Source organism: Ceratotherium simum, chromosome 1 (genome assembly GCF_057802395.1).
Source record: "Ceratotherium simum simum isolate JZ-2026a chromosome 1, ASM5780239v1, whole genome shotgun sequence".
NCBI classification, from domain to species: domain Eukaryota; kingdom Metazoa; phylum Chordata; class Mammalia; order Perissodactyla; family Rhinocerotidae; genus Ceratotherium; species Ceratotherium simum.
In genome coordinates this window covers 14,177,958-14,202,709 of record NC_141900.1, presented here as the reverse complement: position 1 = coordinate 14,202,709, position 24,752 = coordinate 14,177,958, and the positions used below count along the sequence as shown (strand labels likewise).

Sequence of the window (24,752 nt, the reverse complement as noted above, 5' to 3'; positions counted from 1 at the left end):
TTTCCTGAAGTATGCTTATTCAAACCTTCCATATTCTGCTGTGAGCTGGGCCTGTATGCCAATGCCTCTTTAGGCCTGGTGGGCAGGTCTAATGTCAGGGCCTCCCCTAATCCTAGTCTTACTGTGTATGCTTTATCATTGATAAATCTTGAGATATGATAAAATTAAGATATGTTTAAAAAACTTTGTTGGCTATCCACTCTGTAATCCACTTTGGAATATTTTTATTGTAACTATAGTTACTATCCTCTTCTAGCTGATCCTTTGCTTGAAGGTGAAATGTTGTGGTAACAGCTTGAGTAAAGTTCTGGTCTATGAATGCTTTTAACTACTCTGAAATAAACGTAGGCTCTTTGTCAGAAATGTTATTTTCATGTATATTACATAACTAATATGCAACTGTGATTGTTGTAACATGTTTGAGATAAAATGAAGAACACTTAAAAATGCTTAACATGGTCAAGAAATTTTTACCTTGTAGTGCTCCTTAAAAATCGATATGGACTCTTGACCAGAATTTTTTGGTTACTTTCCATTAAATAGTAAGTGTTTTTGGCGGCCTACTCCAAATAATCTGGCTTAAGATTCTTTGTAATATAATCAATTCGGGATCATCAAAACCAGTTTCTGTTACATACTTTCCAGGAAAGATAACTCCCTGTGCCATTTTACGTTGTGTCCAAGATACACGATGATTGCTTTCTTGAGTAACACACGCTTTCCTCACAAAGGACTTCTTTTATAAGAAAATAACGTCCATTGACAATTTGTGAAGAATATAAAAAATTTAAGACAGTTTCCATTTCCTTCCTTGCCATTGCCTCCATACCCAGTATCAGAAACTGAGTGATTGAAAATCCTAGATATGTTTGATTTGAAATGAGATTAAATTGTTTGAATAACTTCAAGAATATCTTTGAACATTCAAACTTCCTATGGAATTGGCAAATCCGTATTGGCCTGGCTCCGGGGTGGCAGGAAATCAGTACCTAATATTGCTTTCAAGTCTATTCTAGAATTCAAAGCAAGGGCTTGTATTTAGAAATGGGTCCTCAAAAATGGCTTATTACCTATGAAAAAATGTGCAGACAAAGCCAAATAGGTAGTAGATGAAATTAGAGACTCCTGGGCTCATTTACCACTGTTGCACAGTTCCATCCCGTAGATGACACTGTTCTTGAGTTGTAAGCAGTTTGTGCCTCACTGCCATCTGGCTCAGCCAGCAAAAGCACCATAAGGTGAGCTGAACTGTTGGTGATAGGAAATAGTGCTCTATATTTGTCATGCTGTACTAACACGGGCTCAAAGTCAGCAGCTGTTTGACATTCCAGAAAACATTCTCATGGCAGTGAGTTAAACTTCTTGGAATGTCTTTTTCCAGTGGATGATGAAGTCATTTAGCAATGGTTACCTTTTGTGGAAGAAAATCTTGTTAAAAGTGAAATAGCTCTGGGAGGGCTTCAAGTTTGTGCTCTTGTTTTTGAAGTAGACACGCTAACAATTGTACATACTTTATTTAGACCAGAGAAAATAATGATGTATTGATATGGTAGCTTAAGAGGGTGACACAGGAAGTTCCAGTTTTACTTTTTTCTTTTTTTTATTTGATCATCTGATATATAGAGTTGATACAGAAGTTCTAGAGGTCCTTCGGTGGTTTTATCTTTAGTGAGCTCAATAATTAGTATGTTATCAAACCAGGTTAGCATGCCTGGAAGCTCAGAAAGCAGAGTATCTGGGAAGCAATAGAAACTTCCAAGAGCAGTGGGAATTCCAGAATGACCCTGTTATTTCTCTGCCTTCACATCTGCTCAATATTCTCTACTCCTGTATCTTACATCTCCACCCCTCGGTCTCTCAGGTGTGGTCACATTTAACATCTGAAACTGCTCTAACTAGAGGGTTTAAATTCTGAACGCCCATGCCCTCTTGTCTTTACATGTGTCCCGATTTGCTCATAAGTTGTGCAGTTTCCTTGGGACATGTAATCACTTCACCCATCAATATTTTCTCAGTCTGAAAAATACCTTCCTCTCCAAGAGAGGAGGTTTATCATGACTAGAATGTGAAGAAAACCATGCGATTTCTGTGTGGTCTCCCTATCAGTGAAACTTGTCACCCTTGAATAAGCACAACTCATAGTAAGAAGCATTCCGCCCCCCGCCCAGGAATCATAAAATCTGGTCTCCTATGAGGAAAGGCTTAGTTTTGGCCTTGTCCTTTTAAAACTATAGACACTTGCCCCTGCTGCCCCCTCCCCCATCATTTCATGCAGAAGCAATTGTTTCTTTCCTCCCGAGGCTTGAATTCCTTATAAGAGTAACATCCCAGCCATGAGTGTTTGCAGCCCAATTCAATGCTTTTGATTTGAGTTCTCCTTGTGATGGAAAGCCTGCTAGTGGTGTCTGTGCATGGCATGTTGTCACTTATCTTGCCTGGTATGGAGAGAGAGGCAACCAAGGGAATGAGGAGGAGGGAGAGAGGAGGGGTTTACAGAGTAGATGAGGGCCCAGGAGCCAGGATCTAAGGGCTTAAAATACCCTAGGGAGTTCCTTTTAGGTAGGACCTAGTATATTAGTAATTATTTAATGATAATGATATTTACTGAGTCCCTACCTCCTATCAGCAACTATCTTATGCACCTTACACTCTGGCTCTTACCTCACACTGAAACTGCTTCACTTCAATAATCACTGAATGAAGCATTTTACATTCTGACCATCCATAGTCTCTTGTTCTTCCACCTTCCATGTTCATCTGTTTCCAGTATGACTTTTCTTTGACTTCATCAGGATTTCTTATCCACTGACACCTCTCCCTTTGCCCTATCCATAACCTCCTCCTATCTTCACCACCTTCTTCCATATTCAGATGGTCCATGGCTCATCTCTCAATAACATTCTGGCTAGTTTTCTAATTTTCCTACACCTGTATCTTTCTGTCATATCCATCTGACAAAACCCTAGTGAATGCAAATATCCATTTACTCTATCTCTGTAACTGAGAGATGATGGAGAATATCGTTCAACTGGGCTCTCACCACATCAGTATTCCAATTATGTTTATCTGGTCACTCTGCTCTCCCACTCTCTTCAGTGATACATCAGAACTTCTCCACTCTTTTCAGTTTTCCAGTCTCACATCTCCCAACTCTACTTTCAGTTGATGAACTCACCCCTTATTTCACAAGAAAGTAGAAGCATCCAGTGGGAACTTCCTCAGCTTCCCACCACCAAACCAACATGCGGACCTGCATCTGCATCCATGCTCTTCCTGTGTTCTCAGTCCTTTACTTATTCTTCTCCTTTAGAGCTAAACTTCTGAAACAGATGTTTGCATGTGCTCTCTTCATTTCCTTACCTGTTACTCAGTCCTTGATCCACGTCAAACTGCATTCTGTCCACATAATGACCCCAGAACGGCATTTGCTGAAGCAATGAAAGACCACCTTGTGGGCATTCTTCAGTCCTCATCTTACTCTCTGGTTAACTCTCCCTGGACTTCCAGTGAAGGTGTCCTTCAGACTCAGCCCTTGGCTCCTGTTTTTCCCCTACTCTACAGTCTGAACTTTCTTCCTAAATGACTTCATCCATTTGATAGCTTCAGTTATAGATTACAAGCAAGTGACTCCCAAGTTTTATCGACAGTTCAGACTTTCATCTGGTCTCCGAGTTGTACTCATTTCGAATTTCCACTGGAGTATCACAGAAGCTCCTCAGAAACCTAAACATCATCCACAACACCTTTCTCTCCCTCAGCCTTCAACTCTCAAACATCATTTTCAAGTCATTACCAACTCCAGTAGATTTTACCACCTAAATATTTCTTGAAACTATTTTCTTCCATCTCTGTTGTCAGAGCCCTAGTCTAATACATCATCATCTTTTTAAAATTAAACTTTAAAAAAATTTTTGAGATAATTGTAGACTCACATGTGTTTTAAAAAATAATAGAGATAGATCCTGTGTACCCTTTACCCAGTTTCCATTGGTAACATCTTGCAAAACTATAGTACAATTATCAGAACCAGGATATTGACATTGATATTGTCAAGATAGAGAACATTATCATCACTGCATGGATGCTTCCTGCTGTCCTTTTTTAAAAAAAAAATTTTATTTTTTAGAGCAGTTTTAGGTTTAGAACAGAAGGTACAGAGATTTTCCATACACCTCCTCCCTCTACACATGCATAGCCTCCCCCATTATCAACATCCCCCCCCAGAGTTACATTTGTTACAATTGATATACCTACACTGACACATTATAATCATCCAAAGTGCTTAGTTTACGTTAGGGTTCATACTTGGTGTTTGTATTCAACAGGTTTAGACAAATGTATAATGACATTTACCCGCCATTATAGTATCATACACAGTATTTTCACTGCCCTAAAAATCCTCTGTGCTCTGCCTTGTAACCTTCCCTCCCCCAACCCCTGTCAACCACTGATCTTTTTGCTGTCTCCATAGTTTTACCTTTTCCAGAATGTCATATAGTTGGAATCATACAGTATGTAGGCTTTTCAGATTGGCTTCTTTCACTTAGTAATATGCATTTAGGGTTCTTCCATGTCTTTTCATGGCTTAATAGCTCATTCCTTTTTAGTGCTGAATAATATTCCATTGCCTGGATGTATCACAGTTTATTATGCCTTCACCTACTGAAGGACATCTTATCACACAGTCAGTTGGCCACACACTTAGTGTTTTCTTCTGACACGCTTTCTCATATTTGATAATATGGATAGGCTGAGAATTTTCCAAATCTTTAATTTCTGCTTCCCTTTTGCTTAACAATTCTGTCTTTTAGTTATTTCTTTTTTCATGTTGTGCTATAAGCAGTCAGAAGGAGCCAAGTCGTACCTTCAACATTTTGCTTAGAAATAGCTTCAGCTAAATATCCAGTTTCGTCACTTGCATGTTCTACCTTCCATGAAACACCACAACATGAACACAATTCAGCCAAGTTCTTTGCCACTTTATAACAAGGATTGCCTTTCCTCCAGTTTCCTTCCAATAACATGTTTCTTATTTCTATCTGAGACCTCATCAAAATGGCCTTTACTGTCCATATTTCTACCAACATTCTGTTTAGGATTACTTAGGTATTCTCCAAGAAGATTGAGCCTATCTCTACAGCTCTTTCCTTTCCGAGCTTTCAACAGAATTTTCCTTAACAGTCCATTCACAGCAATGTAGACTTTTTCTAGCATGTGCCTCAGACCTCTTCCAGCCTCTACCCATTAACTAGTTCTAAAACTGCTTACACATTTTTAGGTATTTGTTACAGTAGAACCTCACTTCTCAGTGACAATTTTTTATCTGTTCAGCCTACTATAACAGAATACCATAGACTGGGTGGCTTAAACAACAAACATTTCTTTCTCACAGTTCTCAAGGCTGGGAAGTCCAAGATCAAGGTGCTGGCAGACTCAGTGTCTGGTGAGAACCTACTTCCTGGTTCATAGATGGCTGTGTTCTTGCTCCTAATACCGTGGCACTGGGGTTAGGATTTCAACATATAAATTTTGTGGGGATGTAAACATTTACTCTTCAGCACAGTAGTATTTTTTTAAAAAGTTCTTATGTAAAATATACTTATTAAATAAACACTGTAACAACAATAACAGGGAACAAGTATTTTAAAGAACTCATACTCTTACCTTCATCCTTACAAATCTATTTGGTGATCTTTAGTCTAATTATGTTCTAGGGACTCAGCTACTATTCAGTCTTCACTTTCCTATGATCATTAACTAGTTATCTCTGTTTAAAATTTTAAAAATTTTATATTGGTAAAGATGTATTTCATGGTATGGTTCAGGCTTAAGGAAGAAAGGCATTACTTCATTAATTAAAAGGAAATGAGCACACTCAAAAATGTAAACTTGTTGACATGTCACTGATCCAAAATTTTGAAAACTTTTCTTCGCATTATACTTGGCAATACACATTGTTACTTCACATTACTTATCCACTCCCCAACTCACCCTTTTCCTGCAAAAAAAAGCAAGCAAACAAACAGCCTGTAGGCATGATCCTATACGTAGGCAGAAGAAAAAGATCTATAGAAAGGAAGAGATTAAGGATGATTGAGCAGGGTTCTGAAGATTGTGAGTGAAGGTACACCAAGATCAGCACAGGAGTAAGCCCTGCCAAGGAGGATAGAAGACATTTTTCCCAGAGGCCAGAGTAAGTGAAGAAAAAGTAGGTGAAGATACAGAGCAATTTTTACATAGAAAGGAAGGACACTAAAGGAACTCATTTACTTAAGGAAAGCGGAATGAGGCCTTCTGAGGGTGAAGTTTGATTCCTCCAACCAGCACTGTGATCAAATGTGGAGAAGAGAGTGCTGAAAAGTTCTCCAGAGGGGCTAGGACTATGGAGGTGGGAGTATCAGTTACTTATACTTCTGTTGCTGCCCAAATGAATGTTTATCCTAAAAGGGACAGATATTTTGAGGTACATAAAGCTACATGGGGTCCAGAGATCCAGATGTGTCAATTTTCACTTAGTAAAAAGTAAAAATTGCCTAAAACTTTACCTCTGAGGTCTTCAAAGACAAAATGTAGCTCTGTCAGTTCACTCATCCTCCTGCCCTCCCTCCCAAGCCTCCCATGATATTTCTCTCCTTCCTTCCTCTCTCCCTCCCTCCCTCAGTTCCTTCCTTCCTTCCTCCCTCTCGCAGTTCCTTCCTTCCTTCCTTCCTTCCTTCCTTCTTTCCTTCCTTCCTTCCTCCCTCCCTCCCTCCCTTCTTCCTTCCTTCCATCTACTTATTCTTCTTATACTTTGAAGAAAACAATAAGGCCTCTTGCTCTTTGCCCTAGAAGGAAAAATGGAAACAAACAAAACATAAAACTTTGGGAAAATCCAACATTTTATTTTATTTTTTTTGTGAGGAAGATCAGCCCTGAGCTAACATCCATGCTAATCCTCTTTTTTGCTGAGGAAGAACGGCTCTGAGCTAACATCTATTGCCAATCCTCCTCCTTTTTTTTCCCCACAGCCCCAGTAGATAGTCGTATGTCATAGTTGCACATCCTTCTAGTTGCTGTATGTGGGACGCGGCCTCAGCATGGCTGGAGAAGCGGTGCGTCGGTGTGTGCCCGGGATCCGAACCCGGGCCGCCAGTAGCGGAGCACGCGCACTTAACCGCTAAGCCACGGGGCCGGCCTGGGAAAAATCCAACATTAATCCATACTATAATGAACACAGAATTTCATGTTATGAGTTATAATGAAACTCCAGTATTTTCTTTATTTTTCTAAGTCACCTCCTACCTCCATGTTATAACAGCTAGTGGAAGAGCCAGAAAATGCTTTGAAAATCCCAAATGCAAACAAGTATGCAAATATAAGAGAAAAAGCAGACTAATTAGTTGATACTGATTTAATGATATAGCTTTAGAGCAAGCTTTCTGTATAGAAATTTTAGAAATTAAAGCCACAGCTTTTGAGGTATTCTCAATGTATAAAATTATATATTTACGTATGTATTTATTTATTTTAGGCTTTTAAAACCAAGGATGGATATCTTGTAGTTGGAGCAGGAAATAACCAACAGTTTGCTACTGTGTGCAAGGTAATCTGTAATCATTGGGATGGGTGAATGATATATGCAACAACTTATTTTGTACAAAGCCAGGAAAGTTCAACTTTGTTCAGAACAATGTTGCTAAATCTATAAACAACTCAAGACCCCTTGTATTTAGTACTTAAAATACGCCGTTTTCATACTTACAAATACTAAGAACAAGGTCTGAATTAGCACTCTGTATTTTTTTTGTTGTTGGGATATCTGGCTATATTTTGAAATGAAGAATCATAGTAGCCTCAAGTATCCTAAAACATGGCCTGTCTACCAGTCCAAACACAAGGGGAACGAAAACAATTCATTTTAAAGGTATTTTTAACACTAGGATGTTTTTCTTTTCTCTTTTCTTTTCTTTTTCTTTTTTTTCTTTTCCTTTCCCTTCTTTTCTTTCTTTTTTTTTTTTTTCTCTTTCTCTCTCTCTCTTTTTGTTTTTTAACAACATGAGATCTAATTAGGGCCAAATACAGTTACTCTACTACTAAATTTTTTGTATTTACCACTAGGAAATTAAATTTTTTTTTCACATTAGCCTTTGTTCAATGAGTACCTTTCTGCAAAATCCATTTTTTTTGTGAGGAAGATCAGCCCTGAGCTAACATCCATGCCCATCTTCCTCCACTTTATGTGGGACGCCACCACAGCATGGCCTGACAAGTGGTGCATCGGTGCGCGCCCGGGATCTGAATCCGGGCCCCCAGCAGCGAAGCGCGCGCACTTAACCACTACACCACAGGGCCGGCCCCATCAAAATCCAGTTTATAAGGTTTTAGCAATTAAGGTTATATTAAAAAATGTTGCTCCTCAATAAGGCCTTAAAAAAAGGCCTTGGAATCACTTAAAAATAATTTTATGTTGAAGATATTCTAAATTTTTAACATTGCTTAGGTTTTTCTTTTTATTTGATGCTTTTACTTACTATTTATCTAGACTTTTGGTCTTTTGTTTTTATTTGAGGCTTTACGTTTCAGTTTGCTTTTTCCATTTCTAATCCCAGGAATATAATCTAGTTGTTAAAAAATATATTTAAGTTTTTATTTTTATTTTTCTTGCAGGTAGGGAAAGGCCTCACCTACTGAGGATTTTTTTCTGATTGGGAGAGGTTCATATTTTTTTGTACTAACCATACCACCATGAGTTTTCAGTTTTATTAAAGATGCCTGCGAATTCCTCAGAGGAACCTTATTTATTGCAGTTAACTTATTATGTACAAAAATTATTTATTACTGTGCCTCTTTTGTACGAGAGGTTAACGAGCAGAGCTAAAAACCACAGCAAAGGGGTGGGAAGTCCCACGGAGAAGGTGACAAATGGAGATGGTTCTGATTGCAGGAAGGGCTGGAACATCTGAGGTGGGAAGGAAGGGAGCTTTTATAATGGTGACTCTGAGTAAGTGTAGAGAAATTGATTCAAACATTTGATCTGGGATCAAAGAATCTTTATTATGAACGGTCAATGTTAAAAATATGAAACATACGGAAGCTGTTGCCTGTGAAGTCATTTGCCTACTCGAGCTGCAGAGATGTAAAAGCCAGTTCATTGCTATAAATGAGTACAGATTTTCTTCCTGGGCCATATGTTTTGGAGTTTTCTCTCTCCAGAAAGGGGGTGAGGGTGGGGGGAGAAATTACTGGTTGACTTATTCTTCACTGTTGAAAATAACTGTACTGAATTCTTTTTATTTTTGATTCATTACTGCTGATCAATTTGAAACTTTTGAACTTCCTCATAAATATCCATAAGAACATTTTTTGAAAAAGACTTTTATTTGAAAGCAGACTATTTGCTGTAAGTTTTAGTACGAAAATATGACTTATTGTTATGGTGTGTTATGACACATTTGATAGGGCCTTGGAGAATGGCATAGTTGACCTTCTCTTTTCCATATGTGAATTAGGAATGATAATCCTTGTTATGAGCCATTAAGACAATGTCTATAAAGCTCTTTGAAATCCTCAGAAGAAAAGTTTTATGTGTATAGGATTTTAATGTTATTTACATCATTTACTAGGCATTTTGAGAAAACATTGCAATCTGATTGACTTTTTCAACCTTCATAATTATATCCTTACATGTAAACTTGTCCTAGAAACCTTTTCACCTAAGAAAAATCATGTTTCCTTGTTTTGATCCAAGTTTCTCCCCACTCTCATACATACAGTAGTGAGTGTCTTCTAAGTATTTTTTATTCAGATTTATCTATTACTGAGGAGCTTGTCATTCAAACTGGCCTTATGGAAGATGAGGTACCCAGTTTTTGACAGTGAGCCCATCAAAATTGTTCTTCTGCCAAGTAAGGTCCATCATGAAAGACAGGGCAACTCTGCCTCCTGAGGAGAAATATAGCAGTATTGTCTGTGATGAATGAGTAGAATTTACTTAGGCCTAATCTCTTTCCAAAATAGAATTTGATATACTGTTTGACTAATGCTTCTTGGGGAGGGGTCCTATTAGGGACAATATTTATTGTCAGGGATTAGAGTGAGAGCAAGAGCTTTGAGTTCAAGTCTTGGAGTTCAGAAAATCTTCCTGCATATAAAGTGAACCTTTGGCTTATAACAAATCCTATTTTATGTCCCTTAACATGATACAGAAGAGTAGGGAACATGAGCATATGTAAGCTATTTTAAGCTGATTGATGCCAACACTAATGGGTATTCCTATTTGAAGTACATTGACGTCCATTTAAAAGTCACTTAGACTGAAAGTTTCTTTCATTGGAGGCATTGGTTCTCAACTTTAGCATGCATAGGAAATCTCCTTGAGCCCCATTCCCCAAAATTTTGACTTAGTATGTCTGAAGTGGGGCACAGGAAACTTCAAGTTTAATAAGCATTATAGTTGATTTTGGAGCAGGTGGTCTGAGGATATTATAGCATAATTCTAAGGCACGTTGTGAGTCTTGAAACCCGTCAGGTGACCTCTGGTAAGGTACTTAATCTTTGCTATGCATCTGTGTCCTCATGATAAAATGAAGATTATAATACACGACTATACTAATATATAACTTCTGGGGCTTTTTAAGAGTTAGATTAGATAAGTAAAATACTCAGTCCAGTCCTGGGTCACGGTATGTACTTAATAAATGGCCTCTATAGAAATTAGTGTGGGGATTCTGTTTCTGGGTGAGATTCTGTTTCTGGTTTCTCCCTATCTCTTCCACCTAACACAATGATAAAATCTGGGCAGAATGCACAGAGCATCTATAAGATGATTCTGAAAAGTAAGTTGTAGCAGGAGAATTGAGGAAGAACACCAGAATTTTAAGTACCTCTAAACTGGGAGTAAGTTTACCAGTTTTTCCCTCCAGTTATTCCTTTACGTGAACACAGTGGAGCCTGAAACCTGCAAGTGGGCACCAGGGAACAGAGCTGAGCTCCAGGAGACGCCCTTCATTCTTGGCACGAGGAGCAGGAAAGTGAGCTCTGATGTCCGAGAGAGCGTGGAAATCCTCTGTTTTTTCCTCTTCTCCATTTCCTTGTGCCCTAGCCTCCCAAAATCCTGTAGTGGCAGCAGCAGATGAGCAGAAGCCAAAACTCTGAGGAAGGAGAACTTTCCTCTTCATCTCTGAGCTGTGATCCTGAAAGAGAGGGGTGAATCCTTGTTGCTTTTTTCTCCGTCCTCCAGCTGCTTGGCCTCTGCCTGAAAGTATGCTGGGGAGTGGGGTAACTAAAGGGGAGCCCCAGGGAACTAGAAAGAGATTGCAGAAAGGGAAGAGCTTGAAAAATGATCCTTGAAGTTGTTTGTGAACCCATGTTCACCCCTGAGCTGCACATACACTGACCTGATCCTAATCAACACACCAAAGATGCTGAGAACTGAGTGAACAAATAGACAACTGTCCAGGTGGCAGCATGACCATTAAGTAGGGCACATGTGGGACAGATCTGAATAGCACTGCAAAGTCTCTGGAAACTGAACCAGCACTAGAACCAAAGCACACAGAAGGTGGGTTGGGACTTGCAGCCTGGACCTAACTAGGTCAACTGCTTGCTAAAACAATAACAACAAAAATTTTCTGTAGGATTTAAACAAGACCCAGAGGTTCATAACATAATATTCAAAATGTCTAGGATACAATCCAAAATTACTCAGCATATGAAGAACTAGAACTTGCATGAGAAAAGACATGAGAAAAGACAATCAATAAATGCCAATGCCAAAATGACACAGATGTCGGAATTAACTCACAAAGACTTTAAAACAGCTATTATAAAAATGCTCCAACAAGCATCACAGACACTGTTGAAATAAATGGAAAAGTAGAAATGTCCAGCAAAGAAATAGAAGATATGAAGAAGAACCAAATGGAAATTTTTGAACTGAAAAATACAACAACCAAATACAAAAACACCTCTCTGGATGAGCTCAATAGCACAACAGAGATGCCACAGCAAACAGGGCACTTGAAGATAGATAAATAGAAATTATTCAGTATGAACAAAAGAGAGAAAAAAAAATAGTTCCCTCCCCCAAAATAAAAGAATTAAGAACAGATCTTCAGGGACCTGTGGAACAATAACAAAAAGTCTAACATTTATGTCATTGTAATCTCAGAAGGAGTGGAGAAAGAGTACATGATGAAAAAATATTTGAAGAAATAATGGGTGAAAACTTCCCAAATTTGGTGAAAGATAAAAACCTACAAATTTAATAATTTCAGCAAACCCCAAGTAGGATAAACCCAAATAAATCCATGCCTAGACATATCAAAACTTTACTGCTGAAATCTACAGACCAAGAAAAAATTTTGATCACACCCAGAGAAAAATGATGTATTACCTATGGGGGAACTCGGACTCAGTTGTCTGCGGATTTCTTGTCAGAATTTGCACAGCACAGAGCAAAGTGGCACAATATGTTTAAAGGGCTGAAAGGAAAGAATTGTCAACCCAGAATTTGATATCCAGTAGAAATATACTTAAGAAATGAAAGTTAGATAGTCTCCCTTCCTTCCTCCCTCCCTCTTTCCCATCCTTCTTAGTAAACACATGGTTTATTATTTATTTTGAGGAAAATAGTACCTAGTTGGAATACTTCACATTTATTTAGTGCTTAATATGTGAAGCACATTCACTGATATTGTTTCATTTTGTCCTGGGCAACACTCTTTTTGAAGAACCTAAAGAATGGTTATGATCATGGCATTTGAAGCAGTCTCTGTACAAACATTTTGAATGGTGGCCTGGGTGAAAACAGAAGGATAATTACTTTGACCCACTGTTTCACACCAACTCTCAAAGAGAAAAGAGATCCAATAAGTCAGATGCAGAAAAGGACACGTGAGGGCGTTCCAGTTACCATTGAGTGCGATCACTGAGTAGTTTTTTAATGTAGATTCTAGTGTATTCTGGGTGAGGCCAGATTTATAAATTTAACCTGTGATTTAGTGAAGGCACTTGCTTTTTCTTGAAATGACTTATTCACTCTTAGGGAGGAAGGGTGGATTTCAATTCCTGGACAAGCCTTGAGGCCAATTTTGGGATCAGGTGTGGTGACAGGGAGGTTTTTAGAAAAAGCACTGTATATGGTGTCACTTTTTAAAATCTGGGAGAGTAATGCTGTCTTTATTATTCCTAAAGGAAATGAATAAGTGAAACATGTGAGAGAGAAATCACACCACTGAGATGCTCTCTTTGCTCCAGGGAATCTTCTCCACTTCTCTCTTCTTTCTAAGATGATTAATGGATTGGTTTTATTTAAACTGTGGGAAACAAATGAAACCATTAAATGTTTATATTTAAAGCAAATACATTAGTAGAGGTAGTGAAGCTTTCTGTAGGCCACATGGCCCACCCCCAGCCCATAAATGCTCCTTCTGACTTTCCAACACAACTGCCAAACACTGCCTCCACACATTCTTTTATAACTTCTTTTCCATTCCAAATCCACTTGGTACGTTCATTACGGTCTTGTTAAAATTGCACGATGTCCAAAAGGGACTTGCAAGATAGATTTTCCCTTTATTGAGGAGGAGCAAAAGAGGAAGGATATAAAAGCATTTCTGTTTGTTATTCCTTCAGGGAGAGATATTAAAGAAAAATAGTGACACTTCTGAAGGAAGAATATCTTTTAATTTGACATTGTTTTAATGGTGAGCATTTGGGGCAAATGTATATGCTTTCCCGTTATTTTAGCAACTTGTACAACATCCTGGATAGGACTACTGGGACAGATAATATTATTTTATTTACATGTGGAACAAATAAGTGAATATACCTACAAGATATATGTTGATTATGAGCTTCATATAAGTGCAGACATGCACTTACGATATTGGTTCTCAGAATTAGGTCAGTTGTATCTGATTTTGTATTTCTCTCTCTACTCTCTCTAGGTTAAGACTTATTGTGAGAATCTGATAACTCTTTTCCTATGTTCTTATGTATGGGTACAAGACATTATGGGGGTCTTATAACTCTTTTCTGTGCTTCCATATGTAGGCATATGCTTAAATGTAGTAAAAACTTCTTATAAATGACAAACCCAGTCACCAGCATGACCCATCCTAATTGCACGATCCTTCCCTCTATATCTCATTGTTGAGAAGTTTAAAGACAAAAAAGGAATGGTTTCAGGGGGGAATGGTGGGCCCTGAACACTGGCACCCACAGGCGAGTATAGGAAAAACTTGTGAATTAGACTTTAAAATTATTTTTCCCTTTTAGATCTTGAATTTGCCTGAACTGATTGATGACTCCAAGTATAAAACTAACCACCTTCGGGTACAGAATAGAAAAGAGCTTATTAAAATACTATCTGCACGGTAAGTTTGGATCTACTATTTGTACGTTTAAGGATTAATATGTAATTCTCTTCCATTTCACAAAATTCATTAGTGGAAAGATATTTTTATTAAAAAAATTTTTTATTGAATAAATTTGACATGTAACATTGTATAAGTTTAAGGAGTATAGTGTGTTACTTTGATACATTTATATATTGTAATATGATTGCCAATGTAGGGATATTTATCACATTACATATAGTACAATATTATTGTCTATATGCATTATACTGTGCATTAGATTTCTATGGCTTATTTACTACTTGTTACAAGTTTGTACCTTTAAACACCATCACTGTTATCCCACCTCCCCCATCCCCTGGTAACCACTATTTTACTCTCCCTTTTTTACAGGTGTAACTTTTTTAGGTTCCATATATAAGTGATATCATACAGTACTTGTCTTTCTCTGTCTGACTTATTCTGCTTAGCATAATGCTGAAAGTGATCCATGTTGTCACAAATGGGAGCATATCCTCCTTTTTCATGGCTGAATAATATTCCATTATGTATATGTACCACATCTTTTTTATCCATTCATCTGTTGATGGGAATTTGGGTTGTTTCCATATCTTTGTTATTGTGAATAATGCTGTGATAAACATGAGAGTGTATATATCTTGTCGAAATCCTGTTTTCATTTCCTTCGGGTACATAGCCAGAAGTGGAATTGCTAATTGGATTGTATGGTAGAGCTATTTTTAATTTTTTGAGGAACTTGCATATTGTTTTCCATAGTGGTTGGACAAATTTACATTCCCACCAACAGTGCACAAGGGTTCCTTTTCCTCCACATCCTTGCCAGTAGTTGTTATCTCGTCTTCTTGATGATAGCCATTCTAACAGGTGTGAGGTGATATCTCATTGTAGTTTTGATTTGTATTTCCCTGATGATTAGTGATATTGAGTGCCTTTTCAAGTACCTCTTGGCCATTTGTATGTTTTCTTTGGAAAACCGTCTTTTCAGTTCCTCTGCCCATTTTATAATCAGACTGTTTTGGTTTTTTGCTATTGAGTTGTATGAGTTCTTTATATATTTTGGATATTGACCCCTTATTCAATGGATGATTTTCAAATATTTTTTTCCATTCACGAGGTTGCCTTTTCATTTTGTTGTTTGTTTCTTTTGCTGTTCAGAAGCTTTTGAGTTTGATGTAGTTCCATTTGTTGATTTTTGCTTTTGTTGTTTGTGCTCTTGGCATCATATTAAAAAAAATTATTGCCAAGACCCATCTTGATGAGCTTCATCCCTACATTTTCTTCCAGGTGTTTAATGGTATTAGGTCTCATGTTTAAGTCTTTGACCCTATCTCACACCACTCACAAAAATTAACTCAAAAGATATTTTAAAGCTGTGTTTTTTCTTGGAAGGCATTTTATATGTCTTAGTAAGTACTGTCAAAACAATGATATATGGGCCGGCCCCATGGCTTACCGGTTAAGTGCTCGCGCTCCTCTGCTGGCGCCCCGGGTTCGGATCCCAGGCGCGCACCGACGCACCACTTCTCCGGCCATGCTGAGGCCGCGTCCCACATACAGCAACTAGAAGGATGTGCAGCTATGATGTACAACTATCTACTGGGGCTTTAAGGGGAAAAAAATAAATAAAATCTTTAAAAAAAAAAAAAACAATGATATAAATAAAAAAGTCACAGTGACTTGAATGAAGTTGCTTTTCTATGGCTTGTAAGTGTTTGGGTTTAGTCTATCATAAATACCACTACAACAATAATAATAACAATAATAATTTAAAATTATTTTTTACCTTTCCTGTATTAAATGCTCTGTATACATGATCTCATTTAACCCTTACAATCATCCTATGGGTAAGTTCTATTATTCCCATTTTACAGATAAAGAAACTGAGACAAAGAGAGGTTAAGTCAAGAGTTTGTTGGCTTTTCTGAGCCCCTCCTATGAAGTTTGTCATGATGATGTTTTGAAAATGCCAGATTCAGTTATGGGTCATAAAAGATTAATGTTAATCAATTAGAATATTTGATTTCCAAATTATTCCATTCATGTCAAATTATGCTTTTGTTAAAGCCGCTACCAATTTTTCAAGTTTGCCTCAGAAAAAGATCATAATTCTTACTCTTTCCTATCAGTTTCACTTTTGTTTACATCTAAAGTTCTCAAGCTATAGACATAGGCTTTGTGGTTTTTGCAGATCTAACTGCCCACATGAGTTGTTCTTCACTATGGAACATTTGCTCTCATCATGCCAATAAATTAAGCACTTTTGTTCAAATACCATATCTTGTCCTTTGAAAAGGCCCTTGTGTTTCTATGTAGTATATATCAAAGTTCTTAGAAAATAAAATTCTGCTAATGTTATTTTTATTTCTGTCCTCTTTGTATTTGGGGATCTCTACATGAGTCAACATTCATTACCTGTTTGCTCTTTCCTGGATTTTAAGCAGTTCTCTACGCTGCCTGTATCTCCTCCATGTGCCAAATGCTCTTCAATCAATGGGGGCTCTGTGTGTTAAACTGATATGTAGAGAATAGGGGAACAGGAATTGTGCTCCCCTTTCCTGGTCATTAGTTAAATATAACTCTGGTTCTACCACAAAGCCCGAGAGCACTCAGTCATTAACCTTTCTTCACATGAGAATTGGCCATTTATTTCTGCTTTTTGCCTCTTTGCCTCTCCAGCAGTTTTTAATTCATTTAATTCATTGATATGACTTTTTCCTTTCACACCATGGTTACCAAGTTTCAATAATAGGCACTTGTGAGAACCTTATCAAAAGCTCTTTGATAGTCTAAATAAATCATATCCATGCTGTGAGAAGATGGGACCCAGGAAAAATACAAAACCTTGGCAGATACAAGTGTTGTCTTGTTATTTAGTTGCCAACACTTTTATAACTTCAAGAACCACAAAGTTAAGTTATTGGTTTCCTATGTCCTAAAACTTTTATTTCTTGATAAATTCTGTTACAGAATTCTGGGGTGGAAAGACTTTTTAGCAGCATCTGTAACAGATTAATTTCTACTTTTTTCTCTTTGGGGTGAATTAAATAATCTGTCACCTTCTTCTCTCTATTCTTATATCCACAGAAGTTGGAATTTCAGCATTTTGGATCCCGTAAGGTTCTTATGTCTTTGTTCAGACTTAATAAGGAATAAGGAATCAAACTACAAGGAAGAGGCTAGAGAGTAGTCTTAAGAGAGGAAATTTGATAGGGGAGGTCACATCCTCGTAGGTCCTGGTGTTGAAACACAGACCACAGAGAGAGCCCTTGTTGTTCGGAGGCCAGGTTTCATGCTCTCTTTTGCTAGTGTGTTGACATTTTTTGGTGCTGTCTTGTGGTAGGCAGTTTTTGAATCTTTTCCAGTTCAAGTCTCTTTTCCTCCATGGTGGATCAAACAGTGGTGACCAGGGAAGATTAGGATATGATTCAGTCCCATTTATAACCCTGTCATTTGTTTTGTTGAACAAATGTTACTGGATTCATCAGTATGTTCAGTGCTCGGCTTTCAGAAATCTCTGAGTGTTTTAAAATGTATTATTTTCACTATATGATTCTATGTTTTTCCAATATTCAGAATGTTTAGTGTCTCTGTTAATTATAGGATTAAATCTGGTCTTTCTGTCTGACATGATGGTCTTCCACAATCTGACATGACCTTTCCTTTTCATCTTTTCTCAATATAAAGCCCCTGCTCAAGCCACACACTCCCATATGGTTTTGCTTGTTCTCTCTCTGTAATGCTTCCCAGACTTACCATTACTCTGCAAAATAGTCATGCTTCAAGGTCAGTTCTAGAGCTTCATGAAACCATCCTCAAATGTCTCCATTGGGTTCCCAGTCAGAAGACAGCAACCTTAGGAAAGAAGGTATCCTTTTGGTGCCTTGGATCCAGCCTATCAGTTATCAAACACAAACAGAACCAATGTTAGTTGTTGTTGGGAATGATATTGTTAAAGGTCTGCTCAATACATTGTTCCTTTCATTTCATAGTCATCTCCGAACTTGTAAATCACTTTAAGTTTGTTTCCTAATACCATAGCCACATTAGCTCCCAACCAAAAAGAAGGCAGGGGGAAAGGAAGGAGAGGAACCATCATTTATTAGATGCCAAGTACTTACCAGATAAGTATTATTATTATTCCCATTTTACAGATGAAAATTCTCAAGTGTAGGGAGGTTAGTCTCAAGGTCACACACATAGTGAATAGTTGGAAATGGGATTCAAAAGGTTGTACCTTTTCCATATATCTGTATTGCCTCCCTGAAGTGGCACATGAAATATTATTGTGTCCTTGTTTGTTTATTCACTCAATAGACATTTATTGAGCACTGGGGATAGAGAAGTGAATGAAACAGACAAAGTAATTTGGTGAAAAACAATGCAGGGAAGGGAAATGAGGAGTGCCAGAAGGTGAGTGTGAGGCTGGCTATTTCGTTTAGGCTGTCAGGGAGGGCCTCTCTGATAAAGTGACATTTGAGCAGAGTCCTGAGGGAGATGAGAGAGGGAGGCCAGCAGATATGTGGGGGAAGCTTTCTAGGCAGCAGGTGCATGATGGGGAGTTTAAGGAGCGGCAAAGAGGACAGCGTGCCTGGAACTCAGGGAGCAAGAGGAGGAGTCGGGGGAGGTGGGTGTAGAGAAAGAGCTGGGTGGGGGTGGGGGTGCAGCGGTGGGTGCAGAGAGAGGGCGGGGCGAGGCGGGTGCAGAGAGAGGCCGGGGAGGCGGGTGCAGAGAGAGGGTGGGGGGCGGGCGGGTGCAGAGAGAGGCCGGGGGAGGCGGGTGCAGAGAGAGGTCGGAGAGGCAGGTGCAGAGAGAGAGGTCAGGAGGCGGGTGCAGAGAGAGAGGTCAGGGGAGGCGGGTGCAGAGAGAGAGGTCAGGAGGCGGGTGCAGAGAGAGAGAGTGGGGAGGCGGGTGCAGAGAGAGAGTGGGGGCAGGGGGTGCAGAGAGGGTGGGCGGAGGCGCGTGCAGAGAGAGGGTGGGGGAGGCGGGTGCAGAGAGAGAGAGTGAGGAGAGGCAGGTGCAGAGAGTGGGGGCAGGGGGGTCCAGAGAGAGAGTGGGAGGCGGCGGCTGCAGAGAGAGAGAGTGGGGGGAGGTGGCAGGCAAATCATATTGTAAAAGATATGATAGACTTTATGATAAAGTAGTTTCTTAAACTTGTGAAATAAAGGAATTTTTTTCATCATAAAATGAGTTTGCTTATCAACAACTTCTATTCTGTATTTAACCTGAAGAGATGTCTTTTTTTCCCCCAGTTTTATTGAGATATAATCGACATAGAACATTGTTTTAGTTTAAGGTGTACAACATAATTCATGTATATATTGTGAAATGATTACCATAATAAGTTTAGTTAACACCCATCACATCACATAGTTGCAAATTTTTTTTGGTGATGAGAACTTTTAAGACCTACTTTCTTAGCAATCTTCAAATATACAATAGAGTATTGTTAACTATAGTCATCATGGTGTACATTACATCTCCTTCACATATTCATCTTATAACTGTAAGTTTTTACCTTTTAAGCACCTTTATCCATTTCCCCCACCCTGAAGAGACATCTTGAAGGGAATACTCTACCTGGTAGAATTCAGTTTTCTAGCAATTTAGAGTCAGCAAAATCTCCTTCCTCACCTGAAGAGACTTGAGGGACTCAAGGGTTTCAATGGCATATGCTTCTCATTCATTCATTCTCTCACTCATTTATTCAACTTATATTTATTGAAAACCTACTGTGTGCCAGTGACCATTTTGAGCACTAGGAATACAGCGTTAAAAAAACAGGCAAAAGTCCCTGCCTTCTTGGACTTTCATTAGAGTAACCCTTGCAGACTTTCTAGAAGACTTTTATTTGGGTTGTTTTTTTTAATAACTCTTCCATGAAAACATTTGTTTTGATATGCCTAAGAAGTTAGTTTTCCATATTTTTCAGATAACCTTTTTTAAAATTTTGCTTTACAAAAGTATAGCAGCTACAGGCTGTGCCTATTAATAATTTGTTGTCTTTTTTTGAGCACGTTGATATACATGCTACAAATTTTTTTTACTGTGGTTTTCCAGTCTTATAGTAAAAGCATATTTCTGGTAACAGTAGCTACATTACCATGTGAGTATACCATGTTTTTGTGTGTTGTCTGTTATTAAATATTATATCATAGGTACTTTCCCTTAATGCTCATAGATACTTTCCTTGGCCTTTATTTTATTTTAGAAAATCTTTAAAATATGTAAAAATGTAGAGGGATTTGTGAGAGTGAGAGAATTTGCACTGTAGACAACTTTAAAAACAAACTCTAGGGGGCTGGCCCAGTGGCGTAGTCGTTAAGTTTGTGCCCTCCACTTTGGCAGCTGAGGGTTCATGGGTTTGGATCCCAGGCGCAGACCTACATACCACTCATTAAGCCATGCTGTGGCAGTGTCCCACATACAAAATAGAGGGAGTTGGGCACAGATGTTAGCTTAGGGACAATATTCCTCAAGCAAAATAGGAAGATTAGCAACAAATGTTAGCTCAGGGCCAAACTTCCTCACCGGAAAGAAAAAAAAAAAACAAAAACCAAACTCTAAGAATGATGGACTCATGCTGTTTATTTAAAAAAAACCTCTCACCCTTTTCACCCAACTTGATATACAAAAGTGAAAACAGAAGCATTTACGGATTTTTACATAGTCTCTTTTCCTAAATATACATAAAGTTTTCCTTTTGTGTTTCAAATTTTTCCTTCCAAAGTATTTTCCCTGAGTAATTTGATTAATTTCCTGACTAATTTTCCAAGGTAACTTTCCTGCCCATGGTAAGCATTCATTTCAATTTTTTAATCAGGTGATTCTCTTTGCATTCTCCTGTGAAATTCATAGACTTTTTAAAAAATGCCTACAGAAATGTCAGTCACTTACCTCGCTCTTCTGTTATTCTTGCTAAATCCAGTTTTATGCTGCTCGCTGAGAGCAGTCAGGCTCGTTCAGGAAGGCAGCTGCATGTTTTTGTCATCAGCTGAGTTTTCCACAGCCAGCACACACACAGTTCCCCTCAAGTGCTCTCAGGTGTTACTATTCCCTACCATGGCTGTGAGCAAATTTTTTTCTTTTTTTTAATTTAAGGTGAAAGACTTTCCCCTTGAGCTTTCCATTTTATCCAGGGTGTTGCAGAAAGTCTGTTTACCCAGCTGCTAAGATGGAAAACTAGGCAAAGCTAAAGCATGTTAAAAGTCCCCAGCTAAAACATGGAAGAGGAGATATAATAGAGACCAATCCAGTGCCTGTTCAAACAGACCCCTTTTTTGCAATGCTAATGAGCAACAGACTCCTAAACTTGTGCCACTTACACACTGGATCAGCATTTTTGCAATAGTTAGCACCACAAGAGATAGACTGAAGATCATGACGTGTGTTGAGACTAAGAGAAGGATAAAAATGAGCTATTTGTAGTTGGGGAGAAATAATAGGAAGACGTGAAATGAGGATGAAGGAAAGAGAAATGATGGAGAAAATAGAAAAACAATTCATTTTATTCCTTCCCCTTCCTCTCTTCACCAACATTATTGGCCACTAACTCTGTGCCCTGATCCTGCAGATACAGAGATGAAAGATGAAGTCTGAGCTCTGGAAGAGCTCATGGTCTAATTAGGAAAATAAACTAGTAAAGCAATGATTTAAATAGTATGTGTGAAGTGCAATGGTAAACATATGCACAGGCTACTGGGAGCAGAGAAGGGGCAACTACCTCGATCTGGGTAAGTCAGGGAAGGCTTCCTGGAGATGATACCACCTGTGGTGGGTCTTGAAGGACACATAGAATTCGACAGGTGAAGAAAAAAGATAGTTTAAAGGAAGAAATATCGAACTGAGTGTAATTTTATAGGGAGAAAAAAAATCATAGGTGAAGAAAAAAAGTAGCTTGGAAAGAAACTGATGACAGCTTTTAAATTGCTTTTTGAGAGAAGGCATTCCTAAAAAGTTGGTTACACTAAGTTGTCATAAATACAACTAACAGCATTAGATAAATTTACCTTTTAAAGTACTGTGGCAATTCCTTTAGTAACATAAATTATTTTTGGTTTTGAAAGATCTGCTTTTTCGTAAATTAAGTTTCTGATGATATAATTGAATTTTTTATTTCCAGAGTTTAGTCTATTAAAATACTGTGAAATTAAATGCCCTAGTTCAGGGCCTTCTAGACAGAGGTGCTAAATAAATATTTGTTGAATTGAATCAAAGGGTTATTCAAGAGCTTCATCTAATCTGATAATTTCCAAAATTTGGTGTCAAATTATTTTTAACAGACTGTGTAGAATATTGGAGAGTTGGACCTGGAACATTTTTTGCCTGTTGATGGAGACATTGTAACTTCAAAGTTACCTAAATATAATGTTAATTTTTAAAAACTGACGTCTTGGTACCATCAGGTAAATTTGGTCATTCCACTTGCCTGTGTAGGTCTTTCAGGGACTCTCCACAGCTTTGAGGATAAAGTTTAAACTATTTACCTTAACACATGTAATTGCACCTCCCATCCTATCACCTTAGAACCACTAGCAACTCCTCATAATGTGGCCTGGTCTTTTAATTCTCCGTGTCTTCCCACATGCTCATTGCTTTTCTCTAAAATGATGAAGCATCGTTGTGCCACTGGCTGCTACTGCCAGTTCTTTAAAATGAGCACAAGTATCAGGAGCTTTTTCTGCCTCACTTGTCTATTGTAACCAGCCCCTCCTATGCTGCTGCATCAGAGCATCTATTGCACTCAGCTGTCATCAATCCTTTACCTCTTTTCCTCCTTGACAGTAAATTTCTTAAGGCAGAGCCTATGTCTTTTTTTTGACAATTTTTTAAGAGCAGGTTTAGTTTCACAGCAAAACTGAGAGGAAAGTACAGAGTTCCCATATACCCTCTGCCTTCACACCTGCATGGCCTCCCCACTCTCAACATCCCCCACCAGAGTAGTACATTTGGTGGTGAATGTATGAACTAATGAGGGGCAGAGCTATCCAAATTTGGCAGAACTGGCCAAAGGAAAAAAAGGGAAGATCCCCAATGTCAGGTCAAAATGAAGAGGAGAGCAGTGGTAGCCAGAAATGAGAACTTTGTTTAGCTAACCGAGAAGGCCTGTAGTATGATCACAGAATGTCAAAAGGTCTGAATTTGAAACCAGAGTCTACCATTGACCAACTCACTCTGTGGTCTTGAGCAAGTCCCCTGATTGCTCTGAGCCTCAGGTTTTCATATATAAGATGCACATAACAATATCTATGTCAGAGAGAGAATTAAAAAAGAGAAATCAGCTAACTGGAGTTAACTTCCACAATTTTTATGTAATAAAGTGCTATTTAACTGTCAATCAAATCCTGATTAGGATAAGTAGTAGTATTGTACTGATTTAATTCTAGCAAAAGTAAAGCATGACATTCTAGTTGGCCTGTATGGCCTAGTTGCAGCTAAATAAATGATTTCTGTTCAACTCTTTTGAAAAATTAAAAATAGCTCACAAGACTTAGGATTACATTTAACTTTGTACAACATTCTTAAGAAAGGCTATTAATAGTGCTTAGTTTTTTTAAACCAAAAGTGGACCTTAATAGCTCATATTCTGTTCCTTTTCAAGAGACACTTGTTTCTCAGTTTGGCCAGTGGAGTTGGAACTTTTGAACACTCCACTTAAGTTATTCTTTGCATTTGTGGCTGTACCCTCATAAAGAATGAAACACTTTTGTGTGTTCCTTAGTTACTATGCAATGTTAATAGCCTCTATGAAAAGCTTCAGCGAGGGCCTTTGAACTAAGTAAAATATATCCACGAGCTTTCCTGTGTAATTTTTATGGTTAAGTTTTAACGGGTATCTTTGGCCTTCCTGAAAGCTATTGACTTTACTTTTCTGTTACATAACATCTATAATATCCTTAATTTTTTATTATTAGTAGAAAATAAATCTGCCTCATATTTAATCTCTAACAACTGTCTGTCTCTTGCCCCTTCCCCTTTCCACCTTTCTTAAATTTCGATTTCAGTCCTCCCTCTTGCCTTCCTTCCCCGGCCACTTCTTCCTGTCATATCTTTCACAGTTTGAACTGTTTTAAAATTAAATAGTAAATGGATAAACTTCCTAGTTGAGTTTTACTTATTTGCATGAAGGCTTCATTGAACAAGCGGTTTGTTTAGAGAACAGGCAGGATTTTATCAGTGGCCACCTATATGATATAATTCAGAAGAGCTGGAAGGAACCTCTATTCCATGGAATATAACCCTTCCTCACAGTTTCCTGATTTCAGAGATTCTGTAATTATAGATTCTTTTTTTTGGCTTAAAAGTTTGCCCACTCCTAAGCTTCAAACAGCACAGGGAGAGTTAAAGCATGGACTCTTCTTCCTTAGTGTAAATAAGTTTTCTCAGACCTTTTCC

The 24,752-nt window shown here is 38.2% G+C and overlaps 1 protein-coding gene across 10 annotated transcripts in view; it reads left to right on the top strand.

Annotated features, from left to right (window-relative positions):
- Nucleotides 1–24,752, top strand: part of SUGCT (succinyl-CoA:glutarate-CoA transferase) — a 750,850-nt gene that overhangs the window by 330,249 nt on the left and 395,849 nt on the right. For 9 of the 10 annotated variants that reach the window (XR_015553052.1, XR_015553125.1, XR_015553150.1 and 6 more), the window contains 2 exons: nt 7,511–7,582; nt 14,260–14,357. Coding sequence is in view for 7 of the 10 variants with exons in the window: in XM_087435096.1 (XP_087291222.1) it covers nt 7,511–7,582; nt 14,260–14,357 (170 nt within the window). In the remaining 3 variants the exon portion in view is untranslated. The remainder of the gene's footprint in view (nt 1–7,510; nt 7,583–14,259; nt 14,358–24,752) is intronic. The other variant, XM_087434877.1, reaches the window with a different exon arrangement.